At 38.5% G+C, this 19,849-nt stretch overlaps 1 protein-coding gene across 3 annotated transcripts in view; it reads right to left on the minus strand.

The window, feature by feature from the left end:
• Positions 1-356: 356 nt before the first annotated feature.
• Positions 357-19,849, minus strand: part of ube2e3 (ubiquitin-conjugating enzyme E2E 3 (UBC4/5 homolog, yeast)) — a 130,715-nt gene continuing 111,222 nt past the window's right edge. For all 3 annotated transcript variants that reach the window (XM_048534050.2, XM_048534051.2, XM_048534052.2), the window contains exons 5-6: positions 19,029-19,176; positions 357-988 (exon numbers count right to left, since the gene is read on the minus strand). In XM_048534050.2, the coding sequence (XP_048390007.1) occupies positions 891-988; positions 19,029-19,176 (246 nt within the window). In that variant the 3' untranslated portion in view covers positions 357-890. The remainder of the gene's footprint in view (positions 989-19,028; positions 19,177-19,849) is intronic.

The raw sequence follows: 19,849 nt of genomic DNA on the forward strand, positions 1-19,849 counted from the left end.
CAGTAGTAAAATGCTATTAGCACATTATAAAAACAGATAGGGATATGTTCCAAATTGTATTGAGCATAAGATAATGTTTTGCATCAACAAGTAAGCAAAGGCACAACTGCATGCTTGCATTAGTCTTTGGCCACTTATCTGCTACCAACTTGGTACTCCATGATATTTAATGACTTAGCATCAAACCTTATCACCCAATAGTCATTTTTGATCATTATTCTATGCCAGGTCTTTTTGTTATCCAACGATATTGTAAAGTTGCAGAGGCCAGCAACATATGCAAACAACATCCAACTATATGACTCAGCAAAACTACTCTACCCATTAAATAACACACCAAATGTAAAATAAATAAATAACCTCGGAAACAGTTTATTGTGTTTTGAGATGATACATCATATGCTCATTATTTAGAGCTACAAAGGTTTAAATGAAATCTCTTCATTACAAATTGACAAAAAGGTAAAACGGATTCACAACAGCATGTACCACATGATCAGAAATGGAACTGGGTTTAATACGAATGCCAAAATTCTAATAATCTACAGCTATCATAGATTTCATACAGATAATGGATTAGGCTAAAATGCACCATAATATTTGGTTGACTTGAGGAACATTTTCCTTATTACATCACAAAATACATTTTGATATCCCAAAGAAGCAGACTTGCAAGTAGGCATTTAAACATAACTAATCTACTGCTACAAAGATCTACTTCGATAGCTTTTACCTTTTACAGGGCCTTTCCCAATCTTCAAAGATAAAAGCAGAGATTAGAATCAGTATAACATATACACAGAAGTCCGTATTGTAAAGGCTATAAAGAATTGTTGCACATTGTAAATAATGCCTCCTGCTCCTTTTCACAACACAGGAAGTGATGCAATTTATGTAGCATATCTCTTGGTCCACTGTCTGGCTATCCTGTCATGTTCTGCTCTGTTGGTCAAATATTGGGTTGCTATGCTCCCAACTAAAGGATCCGCTGTGAAACAGAAAGAATTTAATTAATAAACCAAAGCTGAAAAAATTTGAAGATGCTTTATTATTCATTTCTTCAGCAGTTCCCCAAACTTTGCAGTATTCTTCCATTTACCACATTTGTGCAATGTATTAGTGTACACCGCTTTAACAGTATCATTAAAATGTTTTTCAAGGCGTGTCTAAAGCAAAGTTGTTGCTACAACCAAGAGTCTTCTTAAAATGTCAATATTGTAAAGGAAAGAGTAACATAACATTCTGTCAAACTTAAACTATGGCATTATTTGCAAATAGGCATGACTAGAAAACCGACAATAGAAAATAGGTTTTATTTTTAAACATTGGTTTTAAAAAAGAGACAAAAAGTGAGCTTTTAAAAGGGATTTGGGTATTGCTGGCTGCCCTTAACGTGGTGGTGAGAGGCCTTCTTACAGCATGTGGACTGCAGTGGTTCAAGTTAGGCTGTTAGGGAGGGAATCCAAGATTCTGACTGACCGCAAAGGGCCACTGACACATTTTCAGGTCAGGATGGGAGAGCATGTCTTGGAGAGGAACTTGCAGGTGGTGGTGTTCCCATATATATTTATGCTATGCTGCTCTGTCCTTGTAGATGGACGTGAAAAATGGTTTGGGAAGTGCTGTCTAAGGATCTTTGGCAAATTTCCACAGTGCATCCTGTAGATGGTACACATTGATGCTACTGAGTATCAATAGTGGAGCGGGTGGATACTTCTGGATGTGGTGCCAAACCGCCACTTTGTCCTGGATAGTCTCAAACTTGAAGTATTGTTGGAGTGGCACCCATCCAGCCAAATGGAGAGTACTGCACTACACTCTTGACTTGCACCTTGCAGACTGTTGACGAGCTTTGGGGAGTCAGAAGGTGAGGTACTTAGTGCAGTATTCCTAGCCTCTGACCTGCTCTTGCAGCAACTGCATTTATACGGCTAGCCCAGTTCAGTTTCTAGTCAATGATAACCCCTAGGAAGTTGTGGAATTCAGCAATGGTAATACAATTGACAGTGGTTAAATTCTCATATTGAAGATAGTCATTACTTGGCATTTATACGTGGCATGAGTGTTACTTGTCATTTTTCAGCTTAAGCCTTGATATTGTCATGATCTTGTTGCATTTGAGCATGGACTGCTTCAGTATCAGTTGCAAATGGTGCTGAACACGTTTGCCAATGATTGCACATCTCCAATTCAGGCTGTACCTTGGATGGAAAATCACTGTTGAAGCAGCTGAAAATGGTTTGACCTAGGACATTACCATGAGGAACGCTTGTAGAGAAGTCTTGGAGCTGAGATGATTGACCTCCAATAACTACAACCATTTTCCTCTGTGCAAGGTATGACTCCAATCAACAGGGAGTACCAGACCCCCACACCACCACCCCCCATCCCCCATGTAATTCCCATCAATTCCATTTTTGATAGGTATCCTTAATGCCACACTCTGTCAAACGCTGCCTTGATATCAAGGGCTATCTCTCTCACAATACCTCTGGAATTCAGTGCTTCTGTCCATGCTCGAACCAAGGCTAAAATAAAGTTTAATGAATGGCCGTGGCAGAACCCAAACTGGGGGTCAGTGAGGATCTTTTTGCAAGCAGGTGCTGCTTCATAGCACTGTTCATGATACCTTCTAATCACTTTTTTGATGACTGAGAATAAACTGATGGGGCAGTAGTTTGCCAGATTGGGTTTGTCCTGCTTTTTATGTCCAGTAAATACCTGAGCATTTGTGGGTAAATGCCAGTGTGTAGTTGCTGTACTGGAACAGCTTGACTATGGGCACAACAAGCTCAGCAACACAAGTTTTCAGCACTTTTGCTAGAGTGTTGTCAGGGCCTATGGCCTTTGCAGTATCCAGTCCCTCCAATTGTTCGTAACATTATGTGGACAGAATTGAAATTGAAGACTGGCAACTGGCTGAGATGGATTCAGTCAGCGCTTCTGGCTGAAGACTGTTGCAAATGCTTCAGCTTTACCTTTTGGACAGATGTCCTGGACTATTCCATCATTATGGATGGAGGATATTTTTGCAGACTCCCTTCTCCAGTGAATTGCAAGAAACTAACATAGATCACAGAATCCATAAGTCACAGAATCCCTACAGTGTGAAAACAGGCCTTTCGGCCCAACAAGTCCACACCAGCCCTCGGAGCATCCCACCCAGACCCGTCTACCTACAACCCTCCTCATCTACACATTCCCAAACACTATGGGCAATTTGGCATAGCCTAGCCACCTAGCCTGCACATCTTTGGACTGTGGGAGCAAACCCACGGAGAGAAACATGGAAGGGGGATATCAATTCAAGACACAAGGGAAAAAGATGCTGCTTGGTTGGACCTGTGGGCAGTATGGAATTTTGGCTAGCTTCAATTTCGTCTCTCTTTTTGGCAATGTTTAATTGCTTGCGTAGCCTTCGAGGTTTTATACTATCACCTTCAACCATCCACTTTATAGGATGTTGTGGTCGGCAATGAAGCGACTGTATTGGCTATTAACACTAAAAAAAGTCACCCACCGCGATTTCACAGAAGCTTATACAATCTCCAACTTTTCGCACATTCTTAATCACTGTACAGAACATTAAATAAAGATTGTGGCACTGACATGGGACAAAGTGAGATGTAAAATCATACATTTTAAATAAAAATTAATTGCTTTCATTTTAATAATATTTAAGTTTTCTTGGTGAAACTAGTAATATATGTAAAATAAATTGTTCAGGATCAAAGAAGTCATACAATAGCAATTTTGATTTATAATATCATTTAAAAAAAACTTAGTTGCTCATGATTAAATGAGGTTTAATATTTTCATGGATTATGATAGCTAAAATAGTGGGTGGAAAGTTCATGCCAGGTCAGTGGTTGTCTGCAGGTTGTGTGGCAATGACTACAACAGCATATCCTGTGAAAGAAGTGTTTCATTGACATAATTTCAACATCTGCTGCTTTACTGTGCATGCACAGATGCTAGAAGCTATTATTTTTGTAGAATAATAGTGAATAGAAATGGTCTTTGCTATCATTGCAGCACCCAGATTCTGGTCAATTACTATTTTTTCGACTTTTTTTGGACAGTGCAGTCAAGTTCCAGAAAATGTCACTGGAGGATTCCAATAAGCAAATGTAACAAAAACCTGTCTGCCTGCTTAACAATTCATTCTGAATTCATTCTGATAAGCCTTTAAAAAAAAGTTGTCAGCACAATGTTCGCGGCCCTTGTGTGTCCTGCCCAAAACAAAACTGTTCATTAACAGTCAACTCAAGATCTGAATTAGATAACATGCATTTTCCTCTCACCTGACCTAGAGCTGCTGCATTCAATTTTGTACATATTCAAACAAAGTTCAATGAATGACAATAGCATAGAGCAAATTCCAGTCTGATGCATGGAATTTAGACATTATTATGCATGAATTCAAGCTGTCATGTCATTACTAATATACCTTACCAGCAGGTTATTTCTACTCAAGTGCAGATTAATAATGATTTAGCTGCAAGTTTGTGCAAATATCTAGGGGCGTTTCAAAGTGCTCAGTGTAAATATCTTGAACTTTTACGCCCTATTCCATATAAATATACAATGAAGTATAGATTTCATGGCATAAACATAGGCAACATTTCAAAGCAAATGGATGATCTAAGTAATGTTGCTGGTGAACGAATGCTATGTTAGTTTACGTGCTGTCCCTTTAAACTTCATGTTCTTAGTCTGATAGTCAAGAGTACAGAAATTCTTGATCACTCATTAAAAGAACAATCTGGAAGAGGAACACCGTAACTTAAATTACAGTCAAAAACAGGGTGCCTACAAACATATCAATACGAACAAAATAATATGTATGCCAGAAAGAGTTAGTGTTTCAGTCAATAAACTTTCATTAGTTTTTGCAAAATATCATTGACAAGATCATAAACTGTTTCTGTCTCCACTGATACTGCCTGATTTAACGAGTAGATCCAGTTTTTTTTTTACGACAAACAGCTTTGGTTCAAGACAATATTTCCATTAGTTGGTATTAAAGAAAAGCTCCTGGAATATGGCAACTGTTTGCTCAATTATTCTTAATTATGTGCCCATCAAAAGGTTGGTTGAAGTGTAGCACTATCATGCGTTAAGGAAGCAAACTTAAAAAGCAATTGAAGAACAATGCCAAAAAAAATTCTAAGGTGATCAGTTTGTGATGTGATTGGGCTGGCACAGTTCTCTAATTAATATTTGGGTGGGGTGAGAAGAATTACATTTGGAGTTTTGGACAAGTAGCAAATCAAGCTGATATTGTGTGTATTTTTTTTTCTTTATATAATAGAGAAGTTGCAATGTGTATTGTACAAAGTGAGCTATCATGGATGTGAGAATACAGAACCAGCATACTTGTTTCACTGGGTCATGAAAAGTTGCAGTCCAGGTTTGAACAAATTACAGAGTACAGTACATTTGAAGATTTATAGTGGAAATTATGCACTCATTTGAAAAATAAGACTTTGAGGGTGGTAATTAGCACTTTGTGCTGACCATAATGAAGGGAAGCAGACTTTCAGTCAACGCATGACAGAGTTTGGAGGTAAGATAGCCAGTATGAAAGATTTATATTCTTGGAGGAGCGTGGCATGAGAAGCCAAGTTTGAAATTGGATAAGAAAAGCAAAACTAATAAAACTATTGGAAAAGAAACAGCTGTGTTAGGTGAAATTAATGGTGTGACAATATCAGAGGATAAAGGGTAATAAATAAAGTCTAAACGGAATGGCGTTTTGCAGATTATAGACTCGGGGGGAACTGCAATCCTGACAATTAAAACCTGAATTAGCCAAAAGAACATTTGAGCAGTTTAACAAAGCCATCCAAGACATGAGGCGAAGCCCAGGTTATCTTAAACCAGTTGAAACGCTACGGCAAATTGCAAGTGTTTCCAGAAACAACACCAGAGTAGTCTGCAGAAAGAATATTGTGGTGTATGAGAGAGACGAAGCAGAAGAGAAAAACTAAAGCAATCAGCAATAAATTAACCCTAACCACATCACAGGGCAGGTGAAGGCCTAGTAGTGTTAATACCCAACTGTTAGTCCAGAGACCCAGGTAATGTTCTGGGAACCGAGGTCCAAATCCTGACTTGGCAGATGGTAGAATATGAATTCAATAAAAACCTGGAATTCAGAGTCTGATAATGGCCATGAATCCATTGCCGTTTGACATAAAAATCCACCTGTTTGACTAAAGTCCTTTAAAGAAGGCAGCTGTTGACATGTGGCTCCAGATCCTTAACAATGTGGCCGACTCTTCACACCTTCTGGGCAATTAAGGGATGGGCAATGAATACTGGTCTAGGGGCACCCTCATCCCATAAATGAATAAAAAATGGAGAACAAATTGGGAAAGAAAAACTTGAATTTGACACTTTTAACATCTTCAGGCCTCCCTAAGCACGTCGCAACCTTGTAATTAACTACTTTTAGGTAGAAAAAGCAATAACCAATTTTTTTCATTCAAGTAAGTATTAGACTGTCTATCAGCAGGAGCTCTAAAATCAGATGGTAGGAACTGCAGAATCTGAGATAACAAAGCGTAGAGCTGGACGAACATAGCAGGCCGAGCAGCAGAGGAGCAGGAAGGCTAATGTTTCAGGCCTGAAGGCCCTCAAAAAGGCACTGCAGCCAGTGAACTTCCAAGATTTTGCAACGGAGTCGGATACTCTAGAAGGAAGCTAAGTGCTGAACTCTTCTGCCACGGTGGACGTTTTATTTCTGTAACAAAACTTGAACAAAAGAAGTTGTGCCAAGATACTTTTGAACCCAAGTCGGCACAAACTTTTCACTACACTCATTGCATATATGTGACAAAAAGGCTATTCTAATCAAACTTCCTTCTGCAGCCACCACGACAAAATACTGTCTCTTGACAGAAACTGACAACAGCAAAGCCAACATTTAAATTCGCATTAATAACAGAAGTGGAATCAGAACATCAAACGAAAGCCAACAATTCTTTATACAAGGTAAAACAAAATCATGATGATTTTGTTACCGTATTAGGTTTCTAATTCATATTGTTTTACATCACCAGGAAGTACAATTATTTAGAAATCTTGGATGTGAATGGATTGAAATGGGAGTTTTCTAACATAAGAGAAGAACGTTTTAACAAAACTTTCATTTTTTTGCAACACAACAGCGCATGGTTAATATAGAAACATTGATACATTGAGCACAAAAAGGTAATCTTCTGGTTCAAACTGATTCTTTGGAGAACAATCCAAACTGATTAGCATAGTTGCACATTCTCCATTCAGTGCCTGGTCTTTCTCTGCTTCAAAAGGGAAATTTAATTTACAATAAAAATATGACAAGCTCTGCCACGATAGTTCCATGGAGTCAAACATCCAATAGTCCAACATTAAGAATATCCACTTACATTATACATTTAACATCATAAAATGCTCCAAAATGCACAATAGGAGCAATACCAAACAAAACTGAACTCAAGGAAATAACAAATCAAATGACTGAAGTTTTGGTCACAGAGGAAGATCAAGGAATGTCTTAAAGGAGAAAAGGTAGAAACAGATGTTTAGGAAAGGAATTCCATGTTGAGGACTTCAGTGACTGAAGGCATGTCAATCAGTAGTGCAGTGTTTAAAGTTAGGAGGCAGAAGAGGACAGACTGGTGCAGGCAGAATAATTTGAGGTTTGCAGATCAGGGAGGCAGGATAGGTAGAGGCCAGGGAGAAAATTGAGAACAAGGATGGCCATTCTTCCTAAAATAAATAGGCAATGGCCGAAGTGTTATTGCTGACTATTAATCAAAAAACTGAGCTAAATCTGGGCACTTGAGCTTGCATCCTGCCAAGGCAGATGGAAGAATTTGAATTTCGTAAAAAATATTTGGAATTAAGAATCTATTGATGACCACAAAACCCTTACTGATGGTTGGAAAAACCCACCTGGCTCATTCATGTCCTTAAAGGAAGGAAATCTCTACTCCTCACCTGGTCAGGCCTGTATAGGACTCCAGAATCATAGCAATGTGGTTGACTCTCAGTTGCCCTTTGAAATGACCAAGCAAGTCACTCAGTTTTATCAACTGCTACGAAGTCTCAACAAAGAAATGAGATGGGCCACCTGGCAATGGACTTAGGCACCAGCAAACTGGGCAGAAACAGCCCTGTCAACCCCACTGTGTCTTCCTGACCCACATCTGGGGGTTCCTGCCAAAATTGGGAAAGTTGTCTCACAGATTAGTCAAGCAATTGCCTGACAAAGTCATACTCATGGAATCACACCTGACAAGGTCCCAGACAGCACCATCACCATCCCTAATATATTCTGTCTGACCAGCAGGACAGAAGCAGCAGAGGTGGCAGCATAGCGATATATAGTTGGAAGGGAATTGCTCTCTAAGTACTTAACACTGATTTGTCCTTACCAATCTTCTAGCTGCAGATGTATCTGCCCATGAGAGTATCAGTAAGAGTGACATCCACAGTCCTTTTGGAGACAAAGGTCCACCTTCATACTGAGAATATCTTCCATCATGGTGTGTGGCACAATCATAATAGTAAACAAAACAAACTTCAAACAGATCCAGCAACTCAGTACTGAGCATCCATGAGGCTCTGTGGACCATCAACAGCATCTGAATTGTCCAGCAGCATTTGCTACGTCATTGCCTCGTATATCCCCCACTCCACCATTACCATCTAGCCAGGGGATCAACACTGGTTCAATTCAGAATGCAGGAGGGCATCCCAGGAGCAGATCCAGGGAAACCTGAAAATGAGGTGTCAACCTGGTGAAGCTACCACTCAGAACTACTTGCACTCCAAAAAGCATAAGCAGCAAGTGACAGACAGAGCTAAGTGATCCCATAACCAACATATCAGATCTAACCCCAGCAATACTGCCACATCGCGAATGGTGGAAGATAATTAAACAATGTATTGATCAGTAGGACCCAAAATATCCCCATCCTCAATGATGGAAGTGCCCAACACATCAGCGCAAAAAATAAGGCTGAAGTATTCGCAGCAATCTTCTGCCAGAAATATCAAGTGATCCACCTCGGCCTCCTCCAGTGTTCCCCAGCATTACAGATACCAGTCTACAGCCAATTCGAGAAATAGTTGGAAGTACTGGATACTGCAAAGACTATGAGGCCTGACAACAATCCAGCAATAGTACTGAAGACTCGTGCTCCAGAATTTGCCACTCCCCTAGCTAAGCTTTTCTAGTACAGTTACAGCACCTACCTGACAATGTGGAAAATTGCACAGCTATGTCCTGTACACACAAATCAGAATAAATCCAACATGGCCAATTACCTCAGCATCAGTCTACTCTCAATCATCAGTGAAGTGATGAAAGGTGTCATCGAACAGCACCTGCTCAGTGACACCCAGTTTTAGGTTCCACCAGGCCCACTCAGCTCCTGATCTTATTACAGCCCTTGACATCAAGACCACATTCAACTGAATGTGGCAAAGAGACCTAGCAAAACTGGAAATAATGGGTAAACTTGCGACTAATCAGACACATGTGATTGTTGGTCAGTCATCTCAGCTCAGAAACTGTAGGAGTTCCTCAGAGTAGTGTATGAGGCCCAACAATCTTCAGTTGTTTTAATGGTTTTCCTTTCACTGTAAGGTCAGGATTGGGGACATTTATCAATGATTCTACAATGTTCAGCACTGTTGGAAACTCCACTGGCCATGAAACAGTTCACGTTCAAGTGCAACAAGGTCTGGACAATATCCAGGCTTGGACTGACAAATAACATTTGCACCACACAAACTCTATGCAATGACTATCTTCAACAGGAAACAATCTTCACCACCCTTTGATTTTTACTGGCGTGTTCATTACTGAATTCCTACTGTCAATATCCCGGGGGTTTTCATTGACCAGAAACTCTACGCTCACCACAGTAGCATAATGGCTACAAGAACAAGTCAGAAGCCAGGAATACTGCGGTGAGTAACTCATCTCATGACTGCCCAAAGCCTGTCCACCTTCTACAAGACACAAGTTAGGAGTGTGATGGAATATTCCCCATTTGCCTGGATTGGTGCAGCTCCAACAACATTGAAGAAGCTCCACACTGTACAGGACAAACCAACCCACTTGACTTGGATCACATCCACAAGCATCCACTTCCTCTACCATCGACACTCAGTAGCAGTAGTGTGTACTATTTACAAGATCCTCAGACAGCATCTTCCAAAACCACGACCTCTTGCATGTGGAAGGGCAAGGGCAAGGGCAAGAGACACACGAGAACATCACCATTGCACAGTCTCCTCCAAGCCATTCACCATTCTGCCTTGGAAATATATCAGTATTCCTTTACCGGGGTGCAGGATCAAAATCCTGGAATTGCCTCCCTAATGGCATTGTGGGTCAACCTACCTCATGTTGACCGTAGTCCTAAAAGACAGCATATCACCACGGCCTTCTCAACAGAAACTAAGGACTGGCAAGAAAATACTGGCCAGGTTCCATGAATGAATAAAAAAAATCAAAACATTCCTATTAACAAACTGACATTCTTCAAAAATTTTAAATTTGTCAAGTATACCATTTTTGAAAAGTATCCACCAGCGAACTCAATTCACTCCAAAATGATTGTCAAGAGCTGAGATTAAACAAGTTGGTCAATTCTTAATCAATAGCTTGTCCTTCTGCCCCTTCTTTATTAAGAGTATTACATTGGTTACTTAGGAATCCAACTACTTTTAGTCCTAACTTTATTAAATTCATTAGCGTAGAGAAGAATATGTAGTCTCTTGAACTTAGTATTTTGGTACAGAAGACCACTCAGCCCCTTGAATCTGCCCCATGTTGTGTGGACCCTTAACCTTCAGAAATCAATTGCCATCTTCAAATTTCCAACTTCCCTCGCAGCCACAGACTTTTTGCCAATGTGTTGAAAGAATTTCACACTTCAGATTTTTGCAACATGTTGTGAAAAACTGAAGCATGCTTCAGTTTATTCTGTTTGTGCACATAATTCTACTTAATGACATAGTTATTTTTGTCTGAATAACAAATTCTTCTGCTTCTTGAAGCTGTTTGAATGAGTTCATAGCTAAAAATCCTATAAGACATTTGCTCACAAGCATTTTTATCAATCATTGGATTCAGGAGCAGGGGTAGCCCATGTGACCCCTCACCTGTTCCACCATTCAAAATCATGGCTGATCCAGCTGTCATCTTAGGTCTACTCTTCTGTCTAGGCCCCAAAATTCTCAACACACTTGCCTGTCAAAAATCTATCCAACTCAGCCTTCACTAAATTTAAAGATCTAGTGTCCACACTGGAATTCCACATTATAAAGAATTTTAATGAACATAATTCTCTTCAACTCAATTTAAAATTAAGAGGCTTCCCTTTTAGACAATGACCCCTAGCCTTCATCTCACCCAACCAGAAATAAACATCTTTCAATTATTGAACCTATCCAGTCCGCTCGAGGTCTTAACAGTTTCAACAAGATCACCTATCATTCTCCTAAACTCCAAAATAATTTAGGCCTTACCTGCTCAACTTTTCTTCATAAGATGAACCTTTCATTCCGAGTAGAAGTTGAGCGAACATTGTCTGAACTGTTTCAAAAGCAATTTTTTTTCCAGGAGTCTAAGACCATATACAGTACTCAAAATGTCATCCCACAAATAACCTGCATATTTGCAGTAAAGCCTCGCTACTTACATTCCTTCCCCCTTGAAGCAAATTATAACATGTCATTTCCCTTCCTAATGACTTACAGTATCTACTTACGCAACAATTTGATACGATTTATGTCATGAAACCCATATCTCTCTGGCCAGGCAATGATGTCCACATCCCAGGAGTGTATTAAAAAGCCTCCGATATCTTACCATTTAAATAGCATACTGCTTCTCAAAGCTTTGTGCCAAAACCAACAAGTTTACAATTATGTCCACTGTACTCTAGCTACCAAATTTCTATTCAGTTAATCTAACTGTATCCCTGTGAAGTCTGCCCACCTTCCCTTGACAATATGCTATCCCGACTACCCTTGTATCATCGACAAATTTAGCTTTCATGCACTCAATCCCTTATCCAAACTACTGATCCAACACTTCTCGTTACAGCTTATGACATACAAAACCTATTTATCCCTACGGTCTGCTTTCTTTTAGTTAACCAATCCTTTATCTATGCTATGTGTTTTTAATGTATACAACACGTTTGATGTGGTACTTTATTAAATACCTTTTTGAAATTCTGTACATCACATCTACACACTCCTCTATCTATCATGAATGTTTTCCAAAACACAAATAAATTAGTGAATTATCATTAGCTTTTCAGAAAACCATGTTGATTTTCCTGATAACATCATGAGCTTTGAAATATCCCGCCATAATAAAGGGATTCTAGAATCCTATGAGAAATATTTGGCTAAATGCCCCATAGTTTCCAGTTTCCTGCCTTCTTCCTTTCTTGAGAGGTGGTGTCCCATTTCTGACTTTCCAAATCATGGATATCCTCCCAAAATTTGAAGAATTATGTAAGATTATAACCTATGATTCTATTATCTGTCCCATCATTTCTTTTGAGAATCTGGGATGCAGGCTATCCAGTCCAGGGATTTGTCTATACACAGGCACCAGAGCTTTCCATGCATCCTTTCCCTGGTGATGGTGACTGCTTGGAGCTCATCCCTTGCTATCACCTCTATGTTTTTTAGCAAATCTTCTGAGTCTTCTACTCCAAAGACAGATCTACAATACTTGTTAAAAATCTCTGCCACTTTTTGTTTTCTATCACTAATTCATCACTCTTGCTCTCTCTCCCTCTCTGTCCATCTAGAAGACCTTTAAAACTCTACACGCTTTAAAATAAAAAAAATTGCTGGACAAGTATCTACGGAGAGAAAGCAGAGTTAATGTTTTGAGTCCAATGACTCTTCTTCAAAAGCAGCTTAAAATAATCTTTTTCTATTTGTATAGTTTTCAAGTTACCAGTGAGCTTTCTTTCATTGTCTGCTTTCTATATCTTCATTATCTTTTAGTCATTCTTTGCTGGTTCTTAAGGTTTATCTCGTCCTATCAGCTACGACCAATCTTTGAAGAATAGTACATTGTTTCTTTCAATTTACTGCCTGCCCCAACTCATTTATTTAGCCACAGGCGGTGCATCCTTCTCACAGAACCCCTTTTTCTCACTGGGATAAATCTTCATTGTGAGTTATTAAATAGCTCCTTAAATCTCTCCCACAGCAATTTTACAGTCCTACCTTTTAACCCAGCTTCAAAGTATACTTTAACCAGTTCTTCACAACTTCAGTTACTAAACAGCTACCTTCAATGCTCAAAAACTACTTCTCCCTTCCAAATAGAATGTGAAATGTATAACATTTTAATCACTGTTAGCTCCAGACTCTGAGGGTATGAGTTTATTGATTCACAACATAATCAGTATTTTTTGAAATCAATAGTCTAACTGCTATTTCTATTTGCTGCTTTATGTGGGTGGAAATTCCACGCTTTTGCCACCCACTGCATAAAGAAATATTTCCTAACTTCTCTCCTTAATGGCCCGTTACCAACTTTAAGCCAAGAAACATTCAGTCCAAGGCACAGTCAGCAGCAGAAAACAATTCTTGCTATCTTCCGAATTGACGTTTCCCAGAATCCTTACGACCTAAAATCAAACCATCTTTTAACTGTCTATATTCAAGAAAATACGAGCCTGTCTTGCTTCTCCTTAAGTTTTAACATTTTGAGCCCAGGTAACATTCTAGTGAATCTGCGCTGTGTCCAAGACATGAGGAGTATGTTCAGGTACAATGCCTAGAATTCTACACAGTGATCCAGATTTTATGAAACTGAAATCCCATTGCTTAATGTTCTAGTCCACTATTACAAAGGCATACAATTACAAAATGTTTTATTCACTGTCTGTCATAATTGAAAAGCTAACAGATTCCAAAAATACATGAACATTTCTAATAATGTCATAATAATAATGCAGCATCAATGGAATGCATAAACTCAGACTTAAATTTCATAAATGACAAGTTAATCTGCTTTGGTATAGCATACAGGGAGTCAAGATCAAGACTTTTCAGAAGGGTTAGATCAAAAACGTAAAAACATCGAATTATGATGAACTTGTCAAATTTTAAGAACTGATGAGGTGATTTAATACTGTTACAGATAATATGGATAATATCAAACAATTCACCATGACTAATGCTACAGAAAATTCACAAACACTATTGCAGCCATTGTTCCAAGTTCACACAGAAGCTATCAATTAATGGTACAGACAGGTCAATTTCAGCATTCTAGCTTCCTGAGAATTCTTTTATCTTAGTTCACGTGTCTGTTCATTTGTCCCTTTCTTTGATGAACAGGAAATGTTTTACAATATCATCTTTAGATGACCTGCGCATTTTTGCCATGGCACTGTTTTGTAGTTGATCAATAGAATCATTAAGCATTAACTGAGCCCCTGATCAAGTGTTAATAGCTGCATTTTATGGCAATGGTGTTGGTTATTGTATTTTGTTGTGGGAGTGCATGTGCTATATTTTGATCAAATCCCCATTGTTACTTACATTTTCAATTCCAAAATGCTCGATTATTAACGTACTACTTCAGCATGCTGTTTTATTAAACTAAAACAACACACACAGATGGTGAAGATGACAATGGAGTTGCAAGTAATGCTTGTTGAGAAGTTGCAGAAGCCACATGATTATATGAGGTTAAGAAGGCAGTGTTGAGGAACCAAGGGGAAAGTGAGGTTTGGCGAAAGGAGAAATGTGTTAGGAGTTCAACAACTACTGTGGAGTACATTCGTTTGTGGGGGATTACCAGAAGGTGGGTGGTTTCTTCATTCTTTGATAAAATGTAGACATCATTGTTGTGTTTCCCCAACTGCCTTTGATGTAAAAATCTTCATTAACCATTTCCAGAGGGCAGTTCAAAATCAACTACATGGCTGCTGCAGTAGAGTCATTCATACAACAGACCCATTAGTTGGATGGCAAGTTTTCTTCCCTAAAGGACACTAGTGAACCAAATGGATTTTCACAAAATGAATGCCATAAAATGTAGTCAATAATCAAAGTGTAAACACAGTCACTGAACATAGTTTCTAATTCCTGATTTATTTAATTAAATCAGAATTCCACTAGCTGCCACTGTGGGATTTGAAATCATGTCCTTAAGGCTTTTAGCATGCAATTGTGGATGACTTGTTCATTGACATGACTTCTATACGACTAGGTCTTTCTATGAAGAGAGTGATCCAAGGCATGGAAATAGTCTTTTTAGGTGTGGAAATGGTGGGGTAGGTATCAGGCGCATTCGAGCTGTGAATTTATAATGACAAGCCATGATAATGTCTTTGTTGCCGATCTGCATTTGATCCTTTTTCACAGGTACAGTTGTGAGAGTCACCTGGGTTTATTTTTCATATTGCTTTTCTGTCCATGCTCGCCCCCAGGCTTTGTCATTTTGGTGATCAATTTGCAAGTTCTTTTTTGTTTAAAACTCTTGTTTTTAAGCTACCAACGACACTAACTCGTTTGAACACCACCATTCAGACTTACGGAAAAGTAAGGTTAAAAATTGGAAAAATACCTCGTCCTCTCCTCATCACTATCAGACTGACCTTGAGCTGGTGAATATGACTGATTGACCTGTTTGTGAATAGTTAGTATAATTACTGTTAACTCCAATTAAGGTAGCAATCTAAGACTATTTGATGTCAGTAATCAGAGGCAGAACTTTGGTTTAAAGAAAATGTCTTCATGGTAGTCATGAAATGAAATTTGGCACAGGAGTAATTTTTGTCATCAGAGAGACAAAAAGCAAATTTATCCACTGACGCACTATTCTGGAACCACATCATCAGTCTCACCCCCATAATTTTCTTAACTTGTGAGTTAAAGACAAGCAAATGTTAATTATTGATAATCTTAAGTTTAAATCCCACAGATAGGAATAACAGAAATTCAGAAAGCAGTGAATAGCTCAGGATCATAAAAACAAGATGTACATACATGACAAACAAACTTGCTGCAATATAACAACTTTCAGACTTCCAAATGGACCAAAGGCCATGAAAACTGAAAGAACTTGATATAGTTATTGTTGCAACATAAGGAAACATGGTAACCTATTAGAACACAATATCCCACAAAAAGCCAGGAGATAAATGAGCAAACACTACATTAAATATTTGTTTGCCAGCAGCAAGTATCTTGCAGCACTGCTGTGTGTCAGTGGATAAATTTGTTTCTTGTCTCTCTAATCAAAAAAATTACTCCTGTGCCAAATTTCATTTCATGACTACCATAAAGACATTTTTTTTTAAACTAAAGGTCTGCCTCGGATTACTGACATCAGGTAGTCTTAGATTGCTACCTTAATTGGAATTAACAGTAATTATACTAACTATTCACAAACAGGTCAATCAGTCATATTCACCAGCTCAAGGTCAGTCTGATGGTGATGAGGAGAGGACGAGTTATGTTTCCTACTTTTAACCTTACTTTTCCACATGATTATTATGTAGCCATATTGTGAGAAACACACTCACACAAAACATTGATTGCCTTTAACTGTTCTAGTTTCTCCACTGCAGCCAACAAAGATCACAACCATTTATTATACAGACAATAAAACTAAAACAGAGAATTTAACTTCACGGGTGTTTGAAAAAAAATCTTCGAATCCCAGACAATAAAACAGATTGTCAATTGGGATAAATCACTGGACACAATTACAAGTTGTATTTTATGCTTACTTTTTGTTGACAGTCCAGTAGATAACTCTGGAATTTTTTTTTGCTCCAATTAAGCATTTCCTTTGTGTCGATATACTGTGTGAAACGAACACGGATTTTGACAAGGTTCCAGCACAGGAATATCAAGGGGCCATGACAGGAAAACCATTCAGTAAGGCTTATGTTTTATCTCAAAATGATTTTAAAATATATTTCCTGTGCTGACTGATTACACTGGAAATAACTAATTTGCTTTAATATTACATTACATTGCAAGAATTCCAAAATATTACAAGATGTCATTTTGATAGACTTTTCAAATTACACTTAACCCAACGGCAAGTCTCCCAGAGGCAAAATGTGTGAGCCTTCTGTTATTGTGTTGCAATTACAACCCCAGTCTACAAAACTGGCCAACTGCTAAGAGATATTGGTTCATATATTTTTGGGTGATCCAAGATTTACTGCACAGCATAGAGCTTGTGCAATAGAATTCTTTAAAACCAACAGATACAGAAAAATGTACAAGTCAGAAGATATATTTCCATATTTATTGCGGAACGTATGATTGCACCAGTTTGGGGAAAAAGAAACATTTATTGCAACGGGCTTTGAGCTTAAGCATCAAGAAATCCTAAATTACCTTATTAATACTTGACCAGAGATCCAAACTTGTAGGTCAAATGTCTGTTATTGATAGAAACCATCTAACTTGGAAGTGTAAAAGATGCAAATTCTAGAATCTTGATCAATGATGCTGACTGCAGTTTGTGAGCCAACTTGAGAATTTGCAAACCGCAGTCATGGCCCTTTGCAAAATCTTCATTCATCTAACATCCCTCCTATGATGTTCACCATAAACTGTGCTAATAATCATAGCTTTGCGGTATGATTTGGCATTTCATACTGGCTAGCAAGAAATTTCGTACAAGTAGGGGGCTTTATGAATTAGTCAGAAGTTTATCAAAAATAGTTTAAAATGAAATCTTTCACCACAGCTACTGATTTGAGCTAAACGTCACCTCCACAATGAGGTTTAGAGAAGTGAAAATAAAACCAGCTTTGAAAACTAGTTGTCAAGAGTAGTCGGCTCACCCATCACAAGTTTTTTTTAAATGAAATAAATCGGCCATGAAGTCTGGGTCTAGGGTCCAAACTAGCTCTCCTCTGAAAAGCAATGATGCCCATTCAGTGTTCACTTTGCAGGGGATCAGTCTTGGTATTCGCCTGATGACAGATGAGAACATTAATTTTCTTCTTTGAAGAAGTTCAGGGGCATGACCAGAGCAAATAAGATCAGAGGCCTCATCACCATATCCAACTAAGCATCTAAAATAGTTGGGGAAAATAAGTTCTCTGCCCGTTCTCTAATCCTCTCCCTCCTCTGGACTCACCTACTTTTTTCAAAATCTCAACCAAAGGCCCATGAATAGACCTTAACTGTCAAGCTCTTTGCCTCTTGCCCTCAAACTCTCTACTCACCAACTCACCTTAGTCTAGGGTCACACGACTTCTCCAGAATCAAAGTGTATTCAAAACATGAAAAAATCTGGGACAACTAATGTAAGCTTTGCAGGCACTGTTAGGGCATTCTAACATGGTAAAGCAAGAGTCAATCTGCTTTACAAAAGGAAATTAGAAAAGCACCTAAGAAAAATATGTGAGGGACTACAGGAAAATAAATAGTGGGGTGAGGTTAGTTCAATTGCGCTTGTAAGGAGCTGACAGATATAAGGGCCACCTTTCATAGCATAAATGCTCCAGTTCATGTAGTGAGTTATAAAAACAATATTATTACTCTTTATTTTATGCAGTGGAAACAATAATGGCTACATTGTACAATGAAAGATGAAAGAAAGCTGAATTTCTCTTTGGAAGCAACTTCGAGGTAATCAAACTAAAATACAATCGTGTGGCTACTAGGAGGCATTCGGAATTTAGAAGCAAGAATACTGGATTGTACTTGTGAGAAAAACCTCCTGAACGAGTTAATGTTGAAAGTCACTAACGTATTGTAGAAGGAACTAAACTACCTTCTGGAGAGGCAAGGCACTGGAGGGATCAAGCATCAATCGAACAGTTCAAGGCAAATAAGTGGGGCTACTGACTCGAAATGGCTTCAACTGCAATTTCCATTCAGAGACTTCCAATTTAATGTGAAAATGCTCGAGTTACAACATGACCTGTTCCACAAACATGTCTGAAAATTTTCTCAAATAAATGAGCTATCAAGTGCAATTATTTGGGTCCTAGTTTTCTTACCTGGATTACAGTCTGTCAGGAGTGAGCAAATAGAAAGTAGAACCTTTGAAATGGTCAGAGCTGGGCTCCAGTTGTCTTTCAAGATGTCCAGACAGATTACTCCCTGACTGTTAATATTGCAGTGATAGATTCTGGTCCGGAAAGTTACCTAAAGATAACATGTAAATGTAAAGAATTGTTCTTTATAGCAAACCAAACATTTAATAACACTGTCAGTGACGATACAGTTCTCTGTAAATTTAGTCAATACCTAGGCCTCATTTGGTTTGAAAAGCAACCAACAGAATAAACAAGCTTGAGGAGGAGAATAAGCTGAAATGAAATGAAGGAAGAGATGGGAAATATGCTCAACGTGAAGAAATGGTGGCAGTAGAAGTTTTCAATTTTCAAACTCAGCTACTCTCTCAAACCGCAGGAAGTAAAATAGTTGTGGAATGAATTGTACATTTGCCATACAATCTAAACTTCCACATGGACAATTTAAAGCAGCATAACTATCACCTTAAGAAGAAAAAATACAAACTAATGGAAATTCAAGTACACCTACTAGAATTTGCAAAGAGAAAGGCAGGTTGTGATGTATGGATTGTTTATAACTTTTAAGGTCTGACAAGGATGCCTGAGGGCATGTAGATCAAGGGATCAGATGATGGTTTTGTGCAACTGGCTGAGACTCTATCTGGCCATACATGCAAAACAAGTCATCAGTGGGGTACAGCGTTGGTTTGAGAGTGTGTTGGAATAAAGCTCTGAGCAGAAGAGCGTCCATCTAGACTCTCTCCAAACAACATTTTAACGTTTAGTGTTTATCAAGGTTATAA

The sequence above is a fragment of the Stegostoma tigrinum genome, chromosome 7, assembly GCF_030684315.1.
Source record: "Stegostoma tigrinum isolate sSteTig4 chromosome 7, sSteTig4.hap1, whole genome shotgun sequence".
NCBI classification, from domain to species: Eukaryota; Metazoa; Chordata; class Chondrichthyes; order Orectolobiformes; family Stegostomatidae; genus Stegostoma; species Stegostoma tigrinum.